Source organism: Musca vetustissima, unplaced genomic scaffold (assembly GCF_032173495.1).
Source record: "Musca vetustissima isolate MV318-11 ecotype Yass unplaced genomic scaffold, APGP_CSIRO_Mvet_v1 utg854, whole genome shotgun sequence".
NCBI classification, from domain to species: Eukaryota; Metazoa; Arthropoda; class Insecta; order Diptera; family Muscidae; genus Musca; species Musca vetustissima.
In genome coordinates this window covers 4,441-31,960 of record NW_026873666.1, presented here as the reverse complement: position 1 = coordinate 31,960, position 27,520 = coordinate 4,441, and the positions used below count along the sequence as shown (strand labels likewise).

The following is a 27,520-nucleotide window of genomic DNA, read 5'->3' as shown; positions in this document are numbered from 1 at the left end:
AATTAGAAAATATTTCCAAATCTCGATTTTTTCCAGACTTCTTTTCCTACTCAAAATTCTATTCTATCCCATTTTTTTATTTTAAAATAAAATTTTTTATCAGTCTCCAATCAAATCATAACCCCATACCCCAACCCCAAAATTATTGGTGGGTGGTTAGTTGTTGTTGTTGCTGTTGTTTCCCAGAATGAAATGTTATGTTGTTAACTGGCTGTTGTAAACTTCAGAGACCAACAATCAACTAATTTACATTCGCATTGCCCCACAGAGTCTTTAAATTTACCTCCAATATTTTTTTCGAATGCCTCAAAGCTTTGCATAACCCAAAGAACCAAAAAAAAAGAGACCTTAACGACCCAAAACACAGCAGAACTAAAAGAAGGGAGTTATACGGGGTAGAGAATCATTCACAAACCGAATTACAATAACGAAAAAAAGAATGGCGCAAAAAAATTCAACATTCTTGGCACTTGCCACATTACGAAATCATAACTTTAAGGTCATTTGTTAAACGACCAGTAATTTGCAACACCACCAGCAGCAACGGCATATACATAGCTAGCCTTTGAAAATCCACTATCCAGTTGGGATTGAAAGCTTTTAAGACTAAATTAAAGCATTTCATTTATTTTCAATAGTAATTGGTTATGGGTATAAATTGGCCTAAATTTATTATAAATGAATCAAGGAAAGGGTTTGGTAAAAATGCGAATTTACATAAAAACAAATGGAAAATGCCGGGCCGTACTTTGGATACCCTCCACCATAATTATACTGACAGATACAGAATGAAAATATAGGAAACATACCAAAAAGTGGGCATATACCGATAATTCTACAACCCAATTTATGTAAACTATTATGTACACCAAATACAAACTTCAGCAATTTCTAATGGAGATTTGTTACCATGTACAACTAAAAAATACCAAATTTCAGCGAGTTCGGTTGAAAAACGCGCTCAAGAACCTTAAAATATCGAAAATTGGGGGTACCCTTATATGGGGGCTACCCAAAAATTTTTTCTGTGGAGAGATTTGCTACCCAATAATAACTGGAATTATTAATTACAGCCAATTCGGTGAAAAAATCCGGTCAAAACCCCCCAAAAACTGGAAATTGGTAGGTACCCTTATATGGGGGCTACCAGAAAAAGTGGACCTATATTTATAATTTTAAGTGGGAAACTTTGGTACCCAATAAGAACCCAATGTTCCAAATTTCAGCGAATTCGGTTGAAAATCGCGCTCAAGAACCCTAAAATACCGAAAATTGGCGTGTACCCTTATATGAGGGCTATATCGTCATAGAATTTTACGCTGATCATGAATATATATATATATATATATACTTTATAGGGTCGGAAAGATTATTTCGATGCGTTACAAACGGAAAAACAAAACTAATATACCCTCCATACTATGGTGGAGGGTATAAAAACAGTAAGGAAAGTAGTAAAGTCGGACTGGGCCGACTATATGATACCCTTCACCACATTGGGGATATTCTACATATGTATCCTCAATGTGATACATTGTGCAAAATTTCGTATTAATCGGACAAACATTAGGACGAATATTAAATCGCACGAATATATTTGTGTATGTGGGAGCTACATCGAAATCTGAACCGATTTTTCCGAAACACATCATTCTAGACTCAATTCAGTACGCTACACAAAATTTTGTGCAAATCGTAGGATATGTAGGGACTTTGGTTCACCATTTACATTAAATCGGACGAAGCTATATACGGGAGCTATATCTAAATCTGGACCGATTTTCATGAAACTTGAGGGACATCACTCTAGGTCCAATTTAGTACGTTGTGCCAAATTTCGTGCATATCGAAAGATATATAGGGACTTTGGCACACCAATTACCTTAAATCGGACGAAAATATATATGGGAGCTATATCGAAATCTGAACCGATTTTCACGAAACTTGGCGGACATCACTCTAGGTCCAATTCAGTACGTTATGCCAAATTTCGTGCAAATCGAAGGATATTTAGGTACTTTGGTTCACCATTTACATTAAATTGGACAAAACTATATATGGGAGCTATATCCAAACCTGAACCGAATTTCACAAAACATGGCAGACACCATTCTACGCTCAATTCAGTGCGTTATGCCAAATTACGTGCAAACCGAAAGATATGTAGAGACTTTGGTGCACCATCAGTACGCTGCACCAAATTTTGTGCAAATCGAAACATATGTAGTGACTTTGGTGCACCATTTACATTAAATCGTACGAAACTATATATGTGAGCTATATCTAAATCTGGACCGATTTTCATGACACTTGGCAGACATCATTCTACGCTCAATTCAGTACGTTATGCCAAATTTCGTGCAAATCGAAACATATATAGGGACTTTGGTGCACCATTTACATTAAATCGGACGAAAATATATAAGGGAGTTATACCTAATTCTGAACCGATTTTCACGAAACTTAGCACACATCATTATAGGCTTAATTCAGTACACTGTGCCAAATTTCGTGCAAATCGAAAGATATATAGGGACTTTGGTGGACCATTTACATTAAATCGGACGAAAATATATATGGGAGCTATATCTAAATCTGAACCGATTTTAACGAAATTTACCACACATTATTCTGACTTAATTCAATACGCTATGCCAAATTTAGTGTAAATCGAAAGATATATAGAGGCTATGGTGCACCATTTACATTAAATCATTCAAAAATATATATGGGAGCTATATCTAAATCTGGACCGAATTTCACGAAATTTAGCACATATCATTCTAGACGTAATTCATTACGCTGTACCAAATTCCGTGCAAAGCGAAGGATATTTAGGAACTTTGTTGCACCATTTACATAAAATCGGACGAAAATATATATGGGACCTATATCTAAATCTGACCCGATTTTCACAAAACTTTGCACACATCATTCTAGACCTAATTCATTACGCTGTACCAAATTCCGAGCAAATAGAAAGATATGGAGAGGCTTTGGTTGTCTATTTACATTAAATCGGACGAAAATATATGTGGGAGCTATATCTAAATCTGAACCGATTTTTCCCAATTTCAATAGGGTTCGTCCTTGAGCCAAATAAGTGAACTGTGCCAAATTTCATCTAAATCGGATCATAAATTCCAACTGTACTTTGTTTACAATTTAACGTGGACAGAAAGACAGACAGACGGACAGACATGCATAAATCGACTTAGAAAGTGATTCTATGCATATTCTCAAAATGAACCACGTGTCTATCTCGTTTCCTTTTTCCTGTTACAAACATATACACAAAGACATAATACCCTGTACCACAGTGTGGTGAAGGGTATAACAAGAACAACAAAAATGTAAAAAGAAACCAGTGAGCGGAGCATTATAGTCGGACGGGGCCGACCATATGATACCCTAGACAACTGCCACGAAATTCTAACTTTCTGTGGTTCTATATTCTGAACATGGACAATATTTTGCGATATTTGCACCCTCTTGACCGACTAGAGGTCAACAAATATTACTAATATTCAGTACAGCCCTTCTAATTACTTGTCCAGATTCCCTTTACCGTGGTTTGTGTTGTGATGTTCGGCGTTCAATTGTGGCCTATATATCGACTCTAAAAAAACACAACAAATTAAGTTTTCGGTCCATTTCATCCCAATATTATTATCAGATCATCACCGAAAAATTATATGACCGTACCTGGATTCTGATGGAAAATTTCAAAGCGATAAGCGCTGTACTTCCTACCACTAGTGTTGTAATGGGTTACTAAATAATATCTGAATATATAAGCTAATACATAATATTTAAATATTTAAGTGTAACTTCCACATCCGAGTACATACGACAATATAATTGGTATCAATTTAAAGTTCAACCACTCCTCTTGGATATACTATCAGCTTTTCGGGTATATGTCCTACAGTTGTAAATATATACGCTATAGAATACAAATTTGGCAATTTTTCACACAAAAGACAGGGTCCATTTGACCCGCTAAATATTCACCAATCTTTATCAAAACAGGCATGCTTATTCTTTAGCCTGATCCTCTTCTCCATGTAAAAATTCGCCATGCTCGGGCCATGGAGAGACCAGGAAATCAGACAAAGGTAAAGTTTTTGGTCCATTTCATCCCCTAAATATTATCCGATCTTTACCAACAACAATACAGGTCTTCATTGGCCACAACCCATCTTCCATTCAAAGTTTCGTGAAGATTGGTCCATAACTGTGGCCTATATCGTGTTTACAAATTATCACAAAAAGTATTTTTTAAAAAATCCACGCCTTATGTGGCCTTAGATTTATTTCAAAAAATATTTTTTTAAAAAATCCACGCCTTATGTGGCCTTAGATTTATTTCAAAAAATATTTTTTTAAAAAATCCACGCCTTATGTGGCCTTAGATTTATTTCAAAAAATATTTTTTTAAAAAATCCACGCCTTATGTGGCCTTAGATTTATTTCAAAAAATATTTTTTTAAAAAATCCACGCCTTATGTGGCCTTAGATTTATTTCAAAAAATATTTTTTTAAAAAATCCATGCCTTATGTGGCCTTAGATTTATTTCAAAAAATATTTTTTTAAAAAATCCACGCCTTATGTGGCCTTAGATTTATTTCAAAAAATATTTTTTTAAAAAATCCACGCCTTATGTGGCCTTAGATTTATTTCAAAAAATATTTTTTTAAAAAATCCACGCCTTATGTGGCCTTAGATTTATTTCAAAAAATATTTTTTTAAAAAATCCACGCCTTATGTGGCTTTAGATTTATTTCAAAAAATATTTTTTTAAAAAATCCACGCCTTATGTGGCCTTAGATTTATTTCAAAAAATATTTTTTTTTTAAAAATCCACGCCTTATGTGGCCTTAGATTTATTTCAAAAAATATTTTTTTAAAAAATCCACGCCTTATGTGGCCTTAGATTTATTTCAAAAAAAAATTTTTTAAAAAATCCACGCCTTATGTGGCCTTAGATTTATTTCAAAAAATATTTTTTTAAAAAATCCACGCCTTATGTGGCCTTAGATTTATTTCAAAAAAAATTTTTTTAAAAAATCCACGCCTTATGTGGCCTTAGATTTATTTCAAAAAATATTTTTTTAAAAAATCCACGCCTTATGTGGCCTTAGATTTATTTCAAAAAATATTTTTTTAAAAAATCCACGCCTTATGTGGCCTTAGATTTATTTCAAAAAATATTTTTTTAAAAAATCCACGCCTTACGCTTATTTCAAAAAAATAATTTTTAAAAAATCCGCGCCTTACGTTTATTTCAAGAAATATTTTTTAAAAAATCCACGCCTTATGTGGCCTTAGAAAAAATGTCCTTTAAAAAATCCACGCCTTATGTGGCCTTAGGTTTGTTTCAAAAAATATTTCTTTAAAAAATCCACGCCTTATATGGCCTTAGGTTTATTTCAAAAAATATTTTTTTTTTAAAAAATCCACACCTTATGCGGCCATAGGTTTATTTCAAAAAATATTTTTTAAAAAATCCACGCCTTATGTGGCCTTAGGTTCATTTCAAAAAATATTTTTTAAAAAATCCACGCCTTATGTGGGCCTAGGTTTATTTCAAAAAATATATTTTTTTCAAGAATTTATAAGACGTGGATCATTAAGGCTTTGATTTTTTAAAAAAAAATTGTGAGGAACCAATGAGGAACTTCAAAAAATATTTTTTAAATTCATGCATAGTTGTGACTTCAAAAAAATTATAAAATCCATGACTTGCTATAACTTCATTTTTTTATTTAAAAGAAAATATATTTTGCGAATATTTGTTCATTTTTATTATATATCGTTTTTATATATCTATGTTATTTATATGTCTTTAAATTTACTGTTTGCAAACAATTTAACAAAATTCACGTTACGCTTGAGTTCTTAATAGAATACACAGAATGGCGTTAACATTCAATAGCATGAATCTTGACCAACTTTTGCTTTAATTAAACAAAAAAAAAAACTTCATTTAAAATTTTAGCAAAAAAAAAAACTCAAATTAAAGGTCATTCAATCGGAAGTGGCAAATGGAGTATGAAAAAAATGTTAAAATTAAAAAAAAACATATTATATACACAATTTAATGAAACATGTTAACCTGAACCAAAAAAAAAAATCATTGCCAACTTTATGGAAGTCACGTACATTAAATTTGTCAATTAACTTCAAATTAAAAACAACAACAACTACAACAATAAAAAAACAACTATCAAAACATTAACAAATTACGACAAATTGTTTTTTTTTCTTGTAAAAAATAAAAATATTTTATTATAAAAATAAACAACATTTCTAAGATCGCAGCCGCATGAATTTGAAAAAAACGCAACAAATTTTAAACGTTCACATACCAAAAAGTCCACAAGCAGACACACACACGTACACACATATTCACGTACACGCAACGTAACTTGTCTTACAATTAACCAATAAAAAATGTTAAATAATCTAACAATCAAATCAACAATGTTGTCGTTGTTGTTGTTGCTGTTGCTGCAACAAAGAAACCAAAATCAAGATCTATATGGCCAAGTTAACAGCGAACAACAACAACGACCACAACAACAACAAAATCCATATCTACGCAAGTTTCCTAAATAAAAGCCTTTAAGCGTTTATGGTTATTGTTAACGGATCACTGGCTGGCCGGTGGTGGTGGTACAAAAGTCAAGTTCTTTTCAGACACAAATAAAATTCAAGTTCAAGATGAAGGCCTCGACGACTTGGCAAAACGCAATGGATTTTATTAAGCGTAGAGTCGACAAGAAAAAACATGTAAAGGAAAAACAGCCTCATAAATTAACAGATCTGTAAGTTTCTTGTTTCGATTTTTTTTGTCGAAGTTCGCCAAGCCCCATAAGACTGCCTTGACGTTTTTTTTTTTTGGTCTGAAACGCTTGCATGCGTAAGTTTTTTTTTCTTACACACCAAAGTCAAAGTCTGAATAACGAGAGCGAACAAAAACTTGTTATATGCCTACTTGGAGTGCCGTTTCGATCGTCGTTCATAATCAACTAACCTGTGATATCTAAGCCGTTGGGACTTAACAAATGCAAGCCACCACGGAGGTAGCATGCATGCGTGCCATTAATAGATTTTTAACAAGCAACAACAAAATGTTGTAATAGGAAAAAAATTGAATTTTATTAAAAATATTTTTGAAGCAAACAGCGTGGATTTATTAAAAAAATTTTTTTGAAGTAACCACAAGTTGCGGATTTCATAAAAATATTTTTTGAAATAAATATAAGGCGTTAATTTTTTAAAAAACAATTTTTGAAATTAACTTAAGGTCACATAAGGCGTGGATTTTTTAAAAAATATTTTTTGAACAAAACCTTCCTTGGCCTCTGGAGGCGTGGATTTTTTAAAGAATATTTTTTGAACAAAACCTTCCTTGGCCTCTGGAGGCGTGGATTTTTTAAAGAATATTTTTTGAAATTAACTTAAGGTCACATAAGGCGTAGATTTTTTAAAAAATATTTTTTGAAATAAACATAAGGCCACATATGAAAAAATATTTTTTGAAAATAAACCTAAGGCCACATAAGGCGTGGATTTTTTAAAAAAATATTTTTTGAAATAAACCTAAGGCCACATAAGGTGTGGATTTTTAAAAAAAAAATATTTTTTTCAAATAAACCTAAGGCCACATAAGGCGTGGATTTTTTAAAGGACATTTTTTCTAAGGCCACATAAGGCGTGGATTTTTTAAAAAATATTTTTTGAAAATAAACCTAAGGCCACATAAGGTGTGGATTTTTTAAAAAATATTTTTTGAAATAAACCTAAGGGCACATAAGGCGTGGATTTTTTAAAAAATATTTTTTTGAAATAAACTTAAGGGCACATAAGGCGTGGATTTTTTAAAAAATATTTTTTTGAAATAAACCTAAGGGCACATAAGGCGTGGATTTTTTAAAAAATATTTTTTTGAAATAAACCTAAGGGCACATAAGGCGTGGATTTTTTAAAAAATCTTTTTTGAAGGCGTGGATTTTTCCAAAATAATATTTTTTGAAGGCATGAATTTTTCAAAAAAATATTTTTTGAAGGCGTGAAATTTTTCCAAAATAATATTTTTTAAGGCGTGGATTTTTCAAAAAAATATTTTTTGAAGGCGTGAAATTTTTCCAAAATAATATTTTTTTAAGGCGTGGATTTTTCAAAAAAATATTTTTTGAAGTTGTGAAATTTTTAAAATATATTTTTTGAATGCGGGGATGTAAAAAGATTTTGAATGCGGGGATGTAAACAGATTTTGAATGCGTGGATTTTTAAAAAAATATTTTTTGAAGGCGTGAATTTATTTAAAAATATTTTTTTGAAGGCGTGGATTTTTCAAAAAAATATTTTTTGAAGGCGTGAATTTATTTAAAAATATTTTTTGAAGGCGTGGATTTTTTTAAAAATATTTTTTGAAGGCGTGGATTTTTTTAAAAATATTTTTTGAAGGCGTGGATTTTTTAAAAATATTTTTTGAAGGCGTGGATTTTTTAAAAATATTTTTTGAAGGCGTGGATTTTTTTAAAAATATTTTTTGAAGGCGTGGATTTTTTTAAAAATATTTTTTGAAGGCGTGGATTTTTTAAAAATATTTTTTGAAGGCGTGGATTTTTTAAAAATATTTTTTGAAGGCGTGGATTTTTTAAAAATATTTTTGAAGGCGTGGATTTAAAAAAAATATTTTTGAAGGCGTGGATTAAAAAAAAATTTGAAGGCGTGGATTTAAAAAAAATTTGAAGGCGTGGATTTAAAAAAAAATTGAAGGCGTGGATATTTAAATAATATTTTTGGAAGGCGTGGATTTAAAAAAAAAATGAAGGCGTGGATATTTAAATAATATTTTTGGAAGGCGTGGATTTAAAAAAAAAATTTTTGAAGGCGTGGATTTTTTTAAAAGTAATTATAAGCCGTGGATTTTTTTAAAAGTAATTATAAGCCGTGGATTTTATAAAAAAGGATTTTTTAAGCAGGGGATTTGATAAAAAAAGGATTTTTTAAGCCGGGAATTTTATAAAAAAGGATTTTTTAAGCCGGGAATTTTATAAAAAAAGGATTTTTTTGAACCGTGAATTAAAACAAATGTTGTTGAGTTTTGTAACAGGCAAAAGGAAACGAGATAGACACGTGGTTCCTTTTGAGAATATGAATAGAATCACTTTATGAGCCATTTTGTGCATTTCGGTCCGTCCCTCTGTCTGTCTGTTTATGTTAAATTGTTAACAAAATACAGGTCGCCTTTATGATCAACTTTGGATGAAATTTAGCACAGCTCACTTCTATGGCATAAGGACAAACCCTATTCAAGTTGGTGAAAATCGGTTCAGATTTAGATGCAGCTCCCATATATAGTTTCCTCCGATTTAATGTAAATGGTGCACTAAAGTCCCTATATATCATTCGATTCACACGAAATTTGGTATAGCACACAAAATTAAGTCTAGAATGATGTGTGCTAAGTTCCGTGAAAATCGGTTCAGATTTAGATACAGCTCTGATATATATTTTCGCCCCATTTAATGTAAATGGTGCACGGAAGTCCCTGAAAATCTTTCGATTTGCACGAATTTTGGTATAGCGTACTGAATTAAGCCTAGAACGATGTGTGCTAAGTTTGAAATAGACCCAAAATGGTGAAGGGTATCATATAGTCGGGCCTGTCCGACTTTCCTTTATACAGTATACATTAAAAAAAACATATTTTTTGAAGTAACAATAAGGCGAGCATAACCCACCCTCATATTACAGCATTGATAAATAAAAAAATCTACATCGATTTCCGCCTAATGTAGCTGTCAATTTTGTTAAATTGTTTAGCCATATTTGGGACCACTCAAAAATTTATTAAATTAAATTATTATATTAAGCAATACATTATTATGCGATCTTTCCTCCCAAAAAAAAAATAAGACAAAATTTTCCATAGTGGAAAATTTTTATTTTTAAAGTACACTACAACCTGATTAAAAGATACGCCAATTTCTTCAACTCCATAAGAAATAATATAATAATAATTATATAATTTCATGATAACCAAGTTTGTCTGTACATAAATATTTAATAAAAAAACATATAAAATTTCAACCAGTTTTTATTTCGAATATCTAATGGATACCTGTCAAATAAACTGCTGCTCAAATGGTCAAGATCAAAGTTGTCGCTGCCTAGCTGGAGCTTCGTAAAATTTCGGTGCTGCTGGTGTCCAAAAGAGGCGATTTGAACATTTTCGTAAACACTTTCAGGTCATTTGAAACTTTCACTTGAAAACCACATATTTAATAGATCAATAAATTAATAAAAACTGACGGGATAAATATCCAATAATTTAATTTCCATGTATCTTGCAACATTGTGTTGTGTGTGAGTGTGTATGTGTTTTCCAAAAAATGACAAACACAAACTAAGTCAATGTGTTAACATTGAAAATGTTGCGTGCAAAGCCATTGTAATTTTGTTAACTGCCATTTTGCCAGCGACCTTGGTTAGGTAGGCTGCAATGCGTGACCGGGCGATTAGAGTTGTTATTGAAGATTTTAAACTTTGTTTATAAAATCGAAATTTGGAAAAAATTTAAAAAAATATAAAAAAACATTCAAAAAAATAAAAAAAATCATAAAACAGTTAAATTTTCAAAAATTAAAAAACAAAACAAAAGAGATATTCTCAAATTAACAAACCAAAAACAAACTTTTCAAAAAAAAAATCTGAAATAAATTTTAAATTAAAAAACCCAAAATCCTATTTTTTGAAACCGAAATTGAAAAGGGGTCACCTTAACATAAAGTACGACAGATGCTGTCGTTGGGCAGAATCGAACCCACTTGATACATTTCGTGAGTACTGGTCAATAATAAATTATAATGGTCAGACGGACACACCTGCCAAAATCAATATAGGCCAATGTTGTGAAAATGTAAAGGTCCCATTTTAGATATGTTATGATGGTCCCAGGAGCATTTTCCAATCCGAAGTGTTTATAATTTCTTCATTTTGACTAGAAAGTTTTCAATATAGGTCCATTTTTTCGACATAGCCCTGAAATAAGGGTCCTGTCTGATTTCCAACTATAATTTAAGATTAGGTGTGCTTGGAAGATTAACAGAGAACGAAATATAGATCTTCGATGTAACATAAGGCTCATATAATGGTCCCGCGATTTATCACGTATTTTGAAGGTCGAAGTACGATTTATCAATGGATATATCATCTCCTGCCATAAAATCGTTACAATAAATCCCAATTTTCACATACCTTCCATGTAAGGGTGTCGTTGAACTTTAGAGATTTTTTTGGGTCCCAGTCTAATCTTCCAGCGGCAAACGACTGTAAATTGGGATTTCATCTTCCTTCCTTCCTTCCTTCCTTCCTTAAAGTTATTTTGAAGATATCAGTAATATTTTCCGATCTATTTATTGGTATAAAGGTATTTCATACTGTCAAATTGTTTCCTGACAAAAAATTCAAAATTTTGGTATCATGAAGACTATCGATGATTGATATATTTGACATTCCAATTTCTCAGGGGAAACAATTATCAATATACCTCCATTTACATAACAGCCCCGCCCTATTTAAAATATTTTTAAAATTCTAGCCGAATTTTCAAACCGATGTAGCTGTAACTCGGCCTTTAGGATATTTTATATATTTATCATTGAAAAAATTTTACTTAGTGGAATGAGATTTTTTTTAAATAAAAAAATATTTTCAGTGAACTGTGAGGCCTCCTGATTATGCTTTTTTATAAACAAATAGAAGAGCTCAGAACTCTGAAGGCCTGAAGTGTATTTTTTATCGAAGAAAAAAACCACCGGAAGTATGTTTCTATAGAAAACCATTCTTCAAGCTATGAAGTGTATTCTTCTATTCAATTTTAGACCTCTGTATGACTTTCTAGACCATATATCCTTCATCAGTTAGTATACCCTACACAACTATGTTGTCAGGGTATTATAGCTTTGTGTAGCCCCAACGTTTTGTAAAGCCGCTAAATATTGGTCCTAGACCCAACTTAAGTATACCGATTGTCATATCTCAACTAGCTGAGCCGATCTAGACATGTGTGTCCAGCCGTCCATTACAATTTATAAACACGATACAGGTCACAGTTATGGACCAATCGTCACTAAATCTTGCATGTATTATTGGTTCCGGCCAAAGAAGACCCCTAATGATTTTGGTAATGATCGCTTAATATTTAGGTAATGAAATGGACCGAAAACTTTAATTTTGTCCGCTTTTCTGGTCGCTCTAGAGGCCAAAATTATGTGCCGAACAGCACGAAATTTTGCATGGAGAAGAGGATCAGGCCAAAGAATAAGATTGGCTAAAGAACGGTCAATTTTTAATGGCGTCAAATGAACACAGACTTTAGTGTGAAAAATTACAAAATTTGTATTCTGGGGCGTATACATTTACACTTGAAGGACATCGACCCGAGAAGTTGATAGTATATCCATAGGGAGTGGTTGTCCTTTTAAATTGTGGCTGTATGTATTCGGATTTGGGAGTTATACGTAAATATTTAAAGGTGTCTATGTGTTACGATATTGTTTAGTATTATTACCCCACTAGAGGGATGATCGCTTTTGAAATTTTACATTAAGTTCTGGTTATGTTCAATAACGACGCATATAATTTTCGGTGATGTTAAGATGATGGGGGACGCAATGAACCGAAATTTGTTTTCGTCCAATTTTCTAGTCGCTCTAGAGGCCAATAATATATGCAGAATATCGCATATTATACACCTTGAAGGGGACGTGACCAAAAACATAGAACCGCCAACGGTCACATCAATCAAAACCTAAAGTGAGAAAATTTGTATTTTATGGCGTAAAGTGGAGCTGTTGAACTATAATCGTTCAAGAGGGTTCAAATATCGCGAAATATTGCCCAGGCTCAGAATATAGAACCGCTGAAAGTTAGATTTTCGAGGTAGTTTTGTAGGGTCGTCCCCGCCTGACTTTAGAGCTCCCATCACTGGTTTTTATATAAAAAAATTCTCGCTTCTTTTCAATTTAATATTTTTTCGAATAAATCGAATAGCATCCCTATGGAGGACTTTAATTCTTTAAGATCGACTTACAAAGCTCTTCTATTCTATTAATAATTTCGAAGAATATTTTCCAGAAGTCACCTATGGATTTTGCCTACAAATTTGTAGGGGTCTACATAGGTCTGAGGAATTTTTCTTTAATCAAAAAGACTTTTGAAAACCTGAGGTGTATTTATTATCGAAGTACGTTTCTATAGAAAACCACCGTTCAAGCTATTGTTTTAGAAATATGTCATGAGGTAATTTCCTAATAATTTGAATTATTTTGAAGTTTTTTTTTCCAGAAGTCATCTACAGATGTTGCCTACTATTGTGTAGGAGTTTACAACGGGTGTAAAATATTGCATATATTGCTAGGGAGATCTACATATCCCGCTATTGCATACAAGTTTCATACATACTATTTTATACCATAGAGGACACCTGTGGATGCTTTTTTACTTCATGGAAGCCTCCGACCGAGGTCTCCTATTAATTATTGATTACTCTACCGTGGTCTTCTTTTCAACGGAGGTATACTTCGGAGGAATTAGAATTAGAATCCATAGAAAATCCGTGTTGAACATTTTTTCGTAGAAGACACCTACGAAGGTTTTTAATTCTATAAGCTTCTACTAATCTAGAAAGTCATATGGGGGTCTAAAACTACATAGATTTTTCTAGAAATTCCATAGGATATACCAAACATCCTACGTATTTCCGATTGTTACAAAATTTGGTATTCGATGCCAATATTAATTTCCTCATTATGCTCATGACGACAGGGTATTATGTCTTTGTGCATATGTTTGTATCAGGCAAAAGGAAACGAGATAAACCCATGGATCCTTTAGAGAATATGCATAGAATCACTTTCTGGGTCGATTTATGCCGTCCGATTTATGTCCGTCCGTCTGTTGATGTTAAATTGTAAAGAAAATTATTCATCACAAGAAAATATTGCACTTTTATAGGAAATATTTTATAGAACCCCCTCGGGTTATGTCATTGACAATAACAACAACAACAACAAAAAATGCACCTCTATTGCATGCTGTAGCCAATAATTAACAACAATTCTATTGTCTGTGGTATTGTAATGCAACCTACAGTGGATTTCAGTATATTTTTTGTGCATTTCGGCAAATACGCTTTGTAATAAATTTTGCTACTCGTGCTTGGCAATTAATTCAATCGGCATCAAAGCAGCACCGGGTGAAGTCAGCAGTAGCTGCTGCAGCGGCGGCTGCATAACCATCATCAAGCCATTCATCTTTTTTTTTTGGTTGGGTGACAAGGCGGTAGTTTTGTTAACAACCAAAGTGAGTCTCTAGGTGTGTGAGTAAATATGAGTGTGAGTTCAGACAACATTGAAGTGTGTGAATGTGCAATTTTTTTTTTTTTTTTTTTTTTAATTTTCTTGGCTTAAACTTTGAATGTTTTTTTTTTTTTTGAAAAACAAACATCTGTTATAGAATACGCTACTACCTACCTCACTTAGCTTCCAGCAGACAAAAAAATCTCGCTTGAATTTTTTATTTATTTATTTTTTTTTTTTTTTGAATATTTTTTTCATTTCATTTTGAGATTTCTCTTTAACAGCCGACTAGAAAAACAACAACTCCAACAAAATCTACATATTGTTTAATTTATTCTGATATTGAGATTTTATATATGGTGGGAATTTTTATGATGGCAATTAATTAAGACATGCCATAAGATATTCAGTTTCTGTTTTTTCGTTTTTGGTTTTGGCCACGAAAGACCACCACAAACGGAGAGGCAACCAACATCGATTTTTAGGCCTGTTTTCTGTTGTTTTGGTCTTTATGGCAATTGGTTTATTTACTCTCTGCTTTGAACCGCATTACCATAAGTCGCTGAAATTAACTTTTAAAGTTTAACGATGTGTCAAATGTTATCTAAATCTTTGGCGTGTTTTTTTCTGCTCACTTCATACGCCGAGTGGACGCATTCATGCAACAAAATAATAAAAAGTGAGACTAAGAGGAACAGTGGAATTTTGAAAAATATTTTTTAAGGCGTAGATTTTTTAAAAAATATTTTTTGTGACAACCACAAGGCGTAGATTTTTTAAAAAAATATTTTTTTGTGAAAACCACAAGGCGTGGATTTTTTAAAAAACATTTTTTTGTGAAAACCACAAGGCGTGGATTTTTTAAAAAATATTTTTTTGTGAAAACCACAAGGCGTGGATTTTTTAAAAAATATTTTTTGTGAAAACCACAAGGCGTAGATTTAAAAAAAAAAATTTTTGTGAAAACCAGAAGGCGTAAATTTTTTAAAAAATATTTTTTGTGAAAACCACAAGGCGTAAATTTTTTTTTTAAATTATTTTTTTGAAAACCACAAGGCGTAGATTTTTTAAAAAAATATTTTTTGTGAAAACCACAAGGCGTGGATTTTTTAAAAAATATTTTTTGTGAAAACCACAAGGCGTGGATTTTTTAAAAAATATTTTTTGTAAAAACCACAAGGCGTAAATTTTTTAAAAGTTTTTTTTTTTTTTTTTTTTTTTTTGGGGTAACATGGCGAAGCCCAGGCTTATTTTCCTCACTCTTTCATCTCAATTGTGGACACTGACCTCACCGCGGGGTCACCTAGGGTAGCTTTTATAATCACCCGATGAAATAGGGAGCTGATATGTGCCCCGAGTTCACCCATAAGAACTATAAAAAATGGGTTGAGGCGTCGGGTTAGTTGCTCACACTCGGAAAACCTCTCCTACTATGAAAAAGCAAAGAAAAAAGAAAACCAACCCCTCCTAATGTTTACGACCCCCGCAAACGTATAAGGAACCACGATCTGCGAATCTGCACTGCTGGAATGTGCGCACGTTGTACAGAACAGGCGCAGTATTCGCCATGGCGGATGAACTCAAGAAGTACAAAGCCGATATTATTGCCTTAAAGGAAATTCGATGGAAAGGGACTGGCGTAAGTAAATCGCATGATTACGCCCTGTAATGTAGCTGCCATGAAACGAGACATGAATTTGGCTGCGGATTTATGGTTAACAGGAGAATAAAAGACCTCGTCTGTAGATTCACTTCAGTAGATGAGCGTGGAATTGCTATAATCCGCATAAAAGCAAAGTTCTTCTACATCAGTCTTATTTGCGCCCATGCTCCGACAGAAGATAAAGATGAACAGAAAAAAGACATATTTTACGAGCGCCTAGAAACAGCATATGACCGCTGCCCTGGCCATGACATTAAAATTCTGCTAGGAGATTTTAATGCAAAAATCGGAAGGCCCCACCGTCGGAAAATTCAGCCTTCATAGAGAAACATCCGAAAACGGCATGAGGTTGATTGACTTCGCAAACAACATTGTAGTTAGCAGCACCAGATTCAAGCATCTCGATATACGCAAGGCCACCTAGATTTCTACTGATCAAGCAAGGAGAAATGAAATTGATTGTGTTGTGATAGACGGAAGGCATTCATCCAGTGAATTAGACGTTCGATCGATCCGAGGAGCGAATATCGATTCGCACCATTACCTTGTGGCAGCCAAGGTTCGCACCCGTTTTAATCTAGAAGCAAAGGTGTGATCTAATGTAACACGGAAACTCGACGTCGAAAAGCTGCAAACACAACAGATAGCAGAAGCCTACTCCTCTCATCTTACCCACCTGCTTGACGAAATCACTTCTTGTCCCGATAATAGCATAGAAGCACAATGGCAAAAAATTGCCCACTCCCTACAAACTGCAGCAAAAGCAACACTTGGGTACCAAAAACCACCACCAAGAAACCCATGGTACGATCAGGAATGTCGTAATGCTACTGATGTGAAAAACGCAGCATATAGGGCAACCCTGCAGACAGTAGCAACACGTAATGTGATGGAGAATTATCGGGAGCAAAGGAGAGAGGAGAAACATGTTTTCAAAAAAAAGAAGAAAGAACAAGAAAAACGTGAGCGTGAGTAAATCGAGATGTACAGGAGTCAAAATTAAGTCCGAAAATTTTACCAACGAGTAAAACACCAAACCGAAGGTTTTGGTGCAGGCATATCCTCCTGTAGAGATGAAGAAGGAAACCTGGTGACTGATACAGACTGCGTGCTGAGGATCGGAAAGGACCATTTTGAAAAGCTTCTGGTATCAAATAGTGGTGGTGAAGAAGATACCTCAGAACCAATAAAAGATGACGGTATAGAGTGTACACCACCTAGCCAAGATGAGGTCAGAGTAACAATCAATCGGCTGAAGAATAATAAAGCAGCAGGTGCCGATGGGTTACAAGCCGTGCTGAGGATCTGGAAGGAGCATTTTGAAAAACTTTTGGTATGAAATAGTAGCGGTGAAGAGGATACCCCAGAACCAATAAGAGATGATGGTATAGAGTGTGTACCACCTAGCCAAGATGAGGTCAGAATAGTAAACAATCGGCTGAAGAATATTAAAGCAGCAGATGCCGACGGGTTACTAGCCGAATTATTCAAGACTGGTGGTCAGATGCTGGTAAGGAGCATGCACCAGCTGATTAGTACAATTTGGCTCGAGGAATGCATGCCCAATGATTGGAACCTCAGCATCCTGTGTCCTGTGCACAAAAACGGAGACAAGATATGTGACAACTATAGAGGAATAAGCCTCCTTCCCATCGCATAAAAAGTGCTATCCAGTGTGCTGTGTGAACGATTGAAGCCAATGGTCAATGACATTATTGGACCATACCAATGCGGCTTCAGACCTGGCAAATGCACCCTTGACCAGATTTTCACTTTGCCCCAAATCCAGGAAAAGACCCATGAAAAACACATCGACTCATACCACCTATTTGTCGACTATAAAGCCGCATTCGACAGCCCTATCCGTTCAGAGGTGTTTAAAGCCATGTCTACGTTTGGCATTCCTGCAAAATTAATTCGGCTATGCAGGATAACTTTAACTGGCACAAGATCAGCAGTTAAAGTCGGAAAGAACCTCTCGGCCCTTTAATACCGAACGAGGATTCAGACAAGGTGACAGTTTGTCGTGTGACCTTTTTAACATCCTGCTGGAAAAAGTCCTACGAGAGGCAAAGGTGAACAGAAATGACACTCTGTACACCAAAGAACACATGTTACTCGCCTACGCCCATGATATCGACATAATGGGTCGAACATTGCGAGCGGTAACAGCCATCTTTGAGCAAATTGAGAAGAGTCTGCTAAAGTGGTTTTGGCAGTAAACGGCGAGAAGACCAAGCTGATGGTATCAACGGTCATGACGTCCAGTAGACTCGGACCAACTGTGGAACTTGAGAACTACAGCTTCGAGCTGGTCAAAGATTATATATACCTTGTTACCACCATCAACAAAATGAATGGTATCAGTTTTGAAATTCGGAAAAGGATTGAGATGACCAACAGATGCTACTATGGTTTAAGTAAGCTGTTTAGACACAAGGCCACCTCCCGCCAGACCAAACTCACACCCTACAAGATGCTCATACTACCCGTGCTATTATATGGATCTGAAACATGGGTACTTACACAAGCAGATAACACAGCTCTTGGAGTGTTTGTGAGAAAAATTCTCCGAAAGATATATAGGCCGATCACGAGCTGTACCATCTATTCTCAGACATCGGCATTGTTAGACGTATTCAGCTGCAGCGACTACGTTGGCTAGGTCATGTTGTGAGAATGGATGCCCCAGCCCAATGGGCATATAAAAGCAAACCAGGTGATCGTTCACGCAGAAGGGAAAGGCCACGAATAATGTGGAAAGATCAAGTGGAAGACAACATTGCCGAACATGGTCTTTCAAATTGGAAAAACTGCACAAAAGACCGACGCGCTTGGAAATCTTTTTTAAGCTCGGCCTATGGAACTGAAGTTCTGTCACAAGCCAGCTAAAAAAAAAAAGAACAAGGCGTGAATTTTTTTAAGAAATATTTCTTTGAGATAACCACATTATTTTATGAAACTTTAATAAGGAAATTTAATATGGGCTATCTTTTTATATCTGATTTCACCCACTGTTTCCCTCTAGAACTACCGTGTGCTTCCATGCCAGCTTCCCATACTCTATGACCCCCCAATGAATCGGCCGCAGAATATACAAAAAAAAACAAAATATATCACCAGTTGCATTTTAATGTCCATATGCAAAAATATGGATATTGTCTTCAAGTCTAAATCCAATTGTTGTTGTTGTATTTTTTTTCAATGTGCGTATATTGTTGTTGTTGCTCCATTCATGGTATTGGTATTATAGTTATGTTGTTGTAAATTTTTTTTGCACTATTAATAATTGATTGCCGTTTTTGTTCATTCTCTGGCTTAATTGTTGCGTTTAAAAAAAATCGCACACAAAACAAACAAACACACACATACATACACACATTTACAGCCAATAAAGATATGTGGTCAATCTGTTAACGACTTATGGCCGGCCGATGTTTGTTCGAAGATTTAAGAGTTAGTCACAAATTAAGATTTACGTTTTATTGACTTGATTCGGTGGCGTTTTTATGATTATTTTTTTGTTTGATATTTTTTTTATTTTTTGCAGTTATTATTAAGCATGGAGTGGTGGTTCTTTTTATTATTAGCCAGACACATTGTGTGTGTGTGTGCCTATGTGTGTATGTCAGTGATTTTTTTTGTGGTAATATGTTTAAAGAAAAGGCAAAGTAGAAATAAAGTCATATATCTCATATATCTTGCAGTAGTATAAATTATCATATGATTAAAGTTTTCCGAACAGTCATATAGACAGATGAAGGTAAATATTGGCTTCAAACTTCAAATGTGTAGATAACAAAAAAAATTTAAAACCAGTAAAATAAAAAATGTACCACGAAAAGTGAGCCTGTATTTCGTGATATTAACACGCTTTTTACCGATTATAGATCAACAACTTCCAAAAATGTTTTTCTTGAAGTGAATTTTTACGCTAGAAAATAAAAAATGGTCACATTGGGTTTTGGTTGATTTGACCTCGGAATATTGAACGATCATCATCTAAACACCCGCTCTAAGTATTTGGTCAGATCCCCTTCACCTTGTAAAATATGTGATGTTCTGCATATAGTAATTGACTCTAGAGCGCCTAGAAAAGCTGACAAAATTAAAGTTTTCGGGTCATTGCACCCCCTGAATGAAATCTCAACTTCACCGAAAACTGTAGGCGTCGTCCTTGACCATAATCGGAACTTCATGTACAATTTCAAAGCGATCAGCGCGACATTTCCGTCCTCTAATGGAGTAATAGTATAACTATACACATAGTTACCTTTACCAAATTACGTATAACTCCCACATCAGACTACATAAAGCCATATAACTGGTATAAATTTGAAGGTCAACAACTCATCTTGGACAAACTATCAACATCTCGAGTATATGTCCTTCAGGAGCAAGTATATACGCCCCAGAATAAAAATGTTGTAATTTTTCACACAAAAGTCAGTCTTTGGCCCGATCTCCTTTTCCATGTAAAATTTCACGGTGTTCGGACCATAAGTGCGGCATCTGGAGCGACCAGAAAAACCGACAAAAATTAAGTATTTGGTCCATTTCATCCCCTAAATATTAACGGATCGTTACCAAAAGCAATAGGGGTCTTCTTTGGCCAGAATACATCCTACATGTAAAATTTCGTGAAGATTGGTCCATAACTTTGGCCTGTATCGTGTTTACAAATTATAATGGACAGACGGACGGACGGACACACATGTCTAGATCGACTCAGCTAGTCGAGATAGGACGATCGGTATACTTAAAGGTGGGTCTAGGACCAATATTTCGCGGCGTTACAAACTCTTGGGGCTGCACAAAGCTATAATACCCTGACAACATAGTTGTGTAGGGTATAAAAATATGAAGTGTAAACCGTTGTGGCAAGGAATAGTAAAATTATTTCTTTTAATTAACCAAAATAGTATTAATATTTTTTCTCCATCATCTATTGACCATAATTATTGGAGCTTATCACGACAGGTCTAGAGCTAAAATACCACCGCAACAGTAGTCCACAAACTGCACACAAAAAAAGTATATAAAACCAGTGAGCGGAGCAGTATAGTCGGACGGGGCCGACCATACGATACCCTACACAACTACCACGAACTCTAACTTTCTGAGGATGTTTATTCCGAGTCTGAGTAATATTTCATGATATTTGCCCCCTCTTGTCCGATTAGAGGTCAACAACACCTCTTCTTACTTTTTTCGAATATTCAGTACAGTCCTTCTAATTACTTGTCCAGATTACCTTCACGGTGGGTTGTGTTGTGATTTTCGGATAACACACACAAAAATTAAGTTTTCGGTCCATTTCATCCCAAAATTTTAATCTGATCATCATCGAAAATTGTAGGCGTTGTTCTTGACCATAACTGGAACTTCATGACAAATTTCAAAGCCATCAGCGCGATATTTCCCCTCTAATGTGGTAATGGGTTACTAAATAATATCTGAATACGTAAGCACCTGTAAATATTTGAATGTAACTCCCACATCTGAGTAGATACATCACTATATTTGGTATCAATTTAAAGGCCAACCACTCCTCTTGGATATTCTATCAACTCCTCGGGTCTACATCCTCCAGGAGTAAATATATATGCCATAGAATACAAATTTTGTCATTTTTCACACAAAAGTCAGGGTCCATTTGAGCCGCTAAATATTGACCGATCTTTATCAAAACATGCATGCTTATTCTCTGGCCCGATCCCCTTCTCCATGCAAAAATTCACAGTGTTTGGGCCATAATTGCGGCCTCTGGAGCGACCAGAAAAACCGACAAAAATTTAGTATTTGGTCCATTTCATCCCCTAAATATTAACCGATCTTTTCCAAAAACAATAGGGGTCTTCATTGGCCAGAACCCATCCTACATGCAAAATTTCGATTGGTCCATAACTGTGGTTTACAAATTATAATGGACAGACAGACGAGCACACATATCTAGATCGATTCAGCTAGTCGAGATATGACGATCGGTATACTTAAAGGTATGTCTAGGACCAATATTTCGCGGCGTTACAAACATTTGGGGCTGCACAAAGCTATAATACCCTGACAACATAGTTGTGTAGGGTATAAAAATGTGGTTGCTGTGTTGTGAAAATTAGTGTTAGGTATTTTGAATGTTATGGGAAGTTATTAATTTTTTCTTAAATAAGCTACAGATGTATGAATAATAATATTACATGACAAAGAAGTAAATTCACATAGTAACATAGAAACAAAAAAAGTTATGTAAATTCGATGTAAAAATCAACATTCCATAGTTTTGTGTTGAGTTATTTGTTTATAACCTACAACAAAATAAGAAATTAAAAAAAATATAGAAATATTATGGTTAGCTACCAAATAGGGTCAATTATGATGATAATGTAGACTGAGATATATGTATTTAAAAATTGTTATTCACTTATAAAAAAAATATTCAGAGGAAAAAGGTTGGATTTCATAAATAATATAAGCAAAGCGTATTTTTTCGACAATATTGTGTTATTTAAATAAGTCGGAAAAGTGACGATTTAAGGGAATTTAATTAGTAGCAAATATTTCTTCAAAAACCCACAAAAAGAGAATTTAAAAAAATATTTTTTAGGACCAACAATGCTTCGATTTTTTAAAGATTATTTTTTGAAGAGCTGTGAAGAATGAAGTTTTTAATTTTGCTAAGACCAGCAAAGCGTGGTCCCTATACCTATACCAAAATTCGTGCAAATCTAAAGATATGTAGGGACTTTGGTGTGCCAATTACATAAAATCGGACGAAATATATAAGGGAGATATATCTAAATCTGAACCGATTTTTACGAAACTTTGATCACATTATTTTAGACTTAATTCACTACGCTATGACACATTTCGTGCAAATCGAGCGATTTTCAGAGACTTTGGTGCACCAATTACCTTAAATCGGATGAAAATATATATGAAAGCCATATCTAAATCTGAACCGATTTGCACGAAACTTAGCACACATCACTCTAGACTTCATTCAGTATGCTGTGCCAAATTTTGTGCAAATCGAAGAATATATAGGACTTAATTCTAGACTTAATCCAGTAGGCTATACCAAATTTCGTATAAATCAAAATATATATAGGGACTTTGGTACACCATTTACCTCAAATCGGACGAAAATATATATGGGAGCTATATCTAAATCTCAACCGATTTTCACCAATTTTAATAAGGTTCGTCCTTGGTCAAATAAATGAGCTGTGCCAAATTTCATCGAAATCGGATTATAAATGCGACCTGAACTTTGCTTACAATTTAACATCAACGGACGGGCGGTCGAACGGACATGCATAAATCGACTTAGAAAGTGATTCTATTCATATTCTCAAAAGAAACCGTGGGTCTATCTCGATTCCTTTTGCCTGTTACAAACATATGCACAAAGACATAAATACAGTACAAGACCACTGTGTGGTGAAGGATATAAAAATAAACAAGTGAACAGAGCAGTATAGTCGGGCGGGGCCGATCATATGACACCCTACACAAGTTCCTGGAACATCTAACTTTCTGTGGTACTACATTCTTGACTTGGGCAATATTTCGCGATGTTTGCATCTTCTTGACCCACTAGAGGTCAACAAATATTACCAATATTCAGTACAGTCCTTCTATTTACTTGTCCAGATTCCCTTCAACGTGGGTTGTTTTTTGATGTTCGGCTTTCAAATGTGGCCTGTAGATCGACTCGAAAAAACAAAAACAAAATTAAGTTGTCGGTCCACTTCATCCCAATGATCATCACCGAAAATGATAGGCGTTGTCCTTGACCATACCTGGATACTAATGGAAAATTTCAAAGCGATGAGCGCCATATTTCCGCCCTATAGTGTTGTAATGGGTTACTAAATAATATCTGAGTACGTAAGCACCTGTAAATATTTAAGTGTAACTCCCACATCCGAGTACATACGACAATATAATTGGTGTCAAATTTAAAGTAAACCACTCCTCTGTGATATACTATCAACTTCTTGGGTCTATGTCCTTCAGAAGTAAATATATACGCCATAGAATAAAAATTTTGTATTTTTTCACACAAAATTCAGAGTCCATTTGACCCGCTATATATTGACCGATCGTTTTCAAATCAAGCATGCTTATTCTTTGACCCAATCCCCTTCTCCATGTAAAAATTTGCGATGTTTGGGTCATAATTGCGACCCGTGGAGCGACCAGAAAAACCGACAAAAATTAAGTATTTGGTCCATTTCATCCCCTAAATATTAACCGATCTTTACTAAAAACAATAGCGGCCTTCATTGGCCAGAACCGGTTCTACGTGCAAAATTTGTAGGACCGTGAAGATTGGTCCATAACTGTGGCCTGTATCGGGTTTTTACAAAATATAATGGACAGACGGACGGACACACATGTCTAGATCGACTCATCTGGTCCAGATATGACGAAATATTGGACCCACTTAAAGGTGGGTCCAATATTTCGCGGCGTTACAAACTCTTGAGGCTGCACAAAGCTATAACACCCTGACAACATAGTTGTTTAGGGTATAAAAATACTGCATTTCAGCCAAAAACATTTTTCTTTTTAACTTTTTAGAGTATTTATGAGAAATTCAATAGGTTTCGTACACTTTCGTACACTCGCTGGTACACAAATATTCATCGGGAACTTCATGATTATCGAATATGGAGGGGTTAAAAATAAAATGAAGAGTCCTAGGAAATTTTTCAAAATTAAACATATTTTTAAAAAGAAAAAAAAGATGTTTTTAACTTTTTAGAGTAGTTATAAGAAATTCAAAAGGTTGCGGATTCATAACGACACGATGGTTCACAAATATTCATAGGAAAATCCATGATAAGAAAAGAAATTATGTTTATTTAGCCATGTCCGCCAGTCTGTATTTGTATGACAGGCCTTTGTGTGAAGCCCTCTTATAAAGCCCTTTTACAGGGTTTTATATGGTCCTAGGCACATATTCCAATTTCTTGACGAAAGTAATTAAATAAAAGTCATTTTTCTATCCCAATTTTCCATTTTATTAAAAAAAGAAAACTCCAAAAACATTTTAAATCTTGTTATAATATTATTTATATGGAATTTAACAAGTTGCGTATACATAACGACACTAGTAATACGCGCCATGGTACACAAATATTCATCGGAAACTCAATGATAGGAAAAAATCCTGTTAATTAGCAAATTATTATTATTAGCAAGATAAATTTTAACAAATTCCCGGACTTATAATGTACATTTCTTACAAAATAATTTATAAGGTTTTTTTGTGGGAGTTGTTTTTTGTTTTGGAAATTAATTTTTATAATGCGTTAATATAAAACATTATTTTAAAAACTTTTTATGGGCCTTTATATCCTAAATGATAAAATTTATAGGTGTGAATATTATAAAAAATATGTCTTATTCTTTTAAAAATGATTTTATTATTTATTTAACTTCTTTTTTGACGCTGATTTAAAAAAAAATATATTTTTTACAGACTGGAATTTCTTAAAGAATTGGGATTTCTTAAAGAATTATAAGCGGGGATTTTCAAGTAAATTTTTGTTGGCGTAGTTTTTTATTCATTATTTTTTTACACTGATCTTTTAAACAATATATTTTAAAAGATTTAATATTTTTTTAATTTATAGCGTGGATTTTATAAGAGAGTTTTTGAAACGTATTTGACGGAAATATAGCTATTGTTCACGATTCTTGAAAATGTATTTATAAGTCAATTTTTAATCTAATTATCCTCCCAATTGAAGTCTAATATTTAATAAAAATTTTTATATACAATATCAAAAAATATAATTTTTATACATGTTGATATTATACAAAATATTTTTATTTTGCTAAAAAATTACTTGTTACAAACCATTTTTTTTTTTTTTTTTTTTTTTTTTTTAAATAAATAAATTTTCAATTTTCCAATTTTCCGCCCAATTTTTTTTTTATTATTTGAAATGGTTTTTATATATAATAAATTCAAAAAAATACCATTCGCATTAAATTTCCTAAATACGGCTGCATATAATTTACATACAAAATACCCCACAAGTATTTTAATTGCTCTCAAAAAACTCCATCATCCTGTTTCCCAGGCACAAACCATAACATTGCACATACAAACATACATATTACCTCCCTCTTTCTGCTAATAACCATATATTTTGTTATTTATATATAAATATAAAAGCAAGCAAACAAACAAAAGACTTAAGCAACAAACGTGTTGCACAGCTAAATCACAGACACAGGTATCCATCCACATACACATATTTCAGCTCAATATCAATAATTCAAAGCAAGCGAAAAACTACAACAACAATAAATTCAAAACAAAATGTAACCAAAAAAATGGATTTGCTCTCCAAATTAAACTTCATTTGATTGCTGGTGGTTGCAGGAGTAGAAGAAAAAACACGCTAAACTCTAAGCTATTACTTACAAATTTCATATTGATGGTTGTGTTGTTGGTTTTTTTGTTTGTTGTAGCGGCTGGCTAGCTGGAGCGTTGATGAAGTGTGGAGTTGACTTGTAATCAAGTGTAATTAGATTTGAATTTCTTTTGCTTCGATTTTTTTGTGTATTATTATTTAACACTTAAATTACTAATAATTGTAATTTTTTTTTGTTATATATTTTTTTCCAAATTGAATTTTTTTTTCGGACAGCAATTTAAATAAATTATAATTTTTTGATAACACTTTTATGTGGTTGGAATTTTTAAAATATTTTTTGATTTATTTTTAATAATTTTTTATTAAATTTTGTTATTTTTTTATTTTTTTGGACAACTAACAAAATGATATTGTAGTAATCACAAAATTTCAAAATTGTTGTTGTATTTTTTTTACACGAAACTAATGTGGCCGATAAAATTTGTTAACACTGCACCTCTAATTGCAAGAAAAAAAGGGGTTTCGCAAACTTAAAAAAAGAAAACCGAAATACAATTGATTTTCTTTACGAGAGGTAAAAAATTGTATTGAATTTTTTTCTAATTCGAAATAAAAAATAATAACGTAAAACTGAATCGAACGTTATTAACGCTAACAGTGAGTGCTAACTATGGAAGTAAGACGTTTAATGAATTTCAACGGATATGCTTTGTTGGTTTTATATTTAAGCATTAAAACATTCGCTCATTTTACAGAATGAATTTAATGCTCAAAATGTTAAGATTTGTGGCTCTCCAACATGAGTGTGGCAACCCACCACAACACCTTTAACATGAGCTTGAACACAAAACAAGAGCACTCACTCATGTTTGATAAGAAACCACCAATACACAGAACTGTTAGGTTGTGATTTAAATGAGCAAAGCTCTTTGTAATTGAGTTAGAGAGAGAATATTGAGTGATTTTGGTGACCAACACACAGAAACAAAAACAGTAAACAGATAAATGCATTAGGGGTGAAATTTGAGCAAGTATTCCAAAATTTACTTTCTGACTAATAGACCTATAGGTGAGGGTTTTA

General features: G+C 33.6%; 1 protein-coding gene across 1 annotated transcript in view; it reads right to left on the bottom strand.

The window, feature by feature from the left end:
* The window catches only part of LOC133326972 (uncharacterized), a 108,799-nt gene extending 82,303 nt beyond the window's left edge, over positions 1-26,496 (bottom strand). Inside the window, exon 1 of the mRNA XM_061535584.1 lies at positions 26,487-26,496. Coding sequence (XP_061391568.1) covers positions 26,487-26,495 — 9 coding nt within the window. The 5' untranslated portion in view covers position 26,496. The remainder of the gene's footprint in view (positions 1-26,486) is intronic.
* Positions 26,497-27,520: the final 1,024 nt, after the last annotated feature.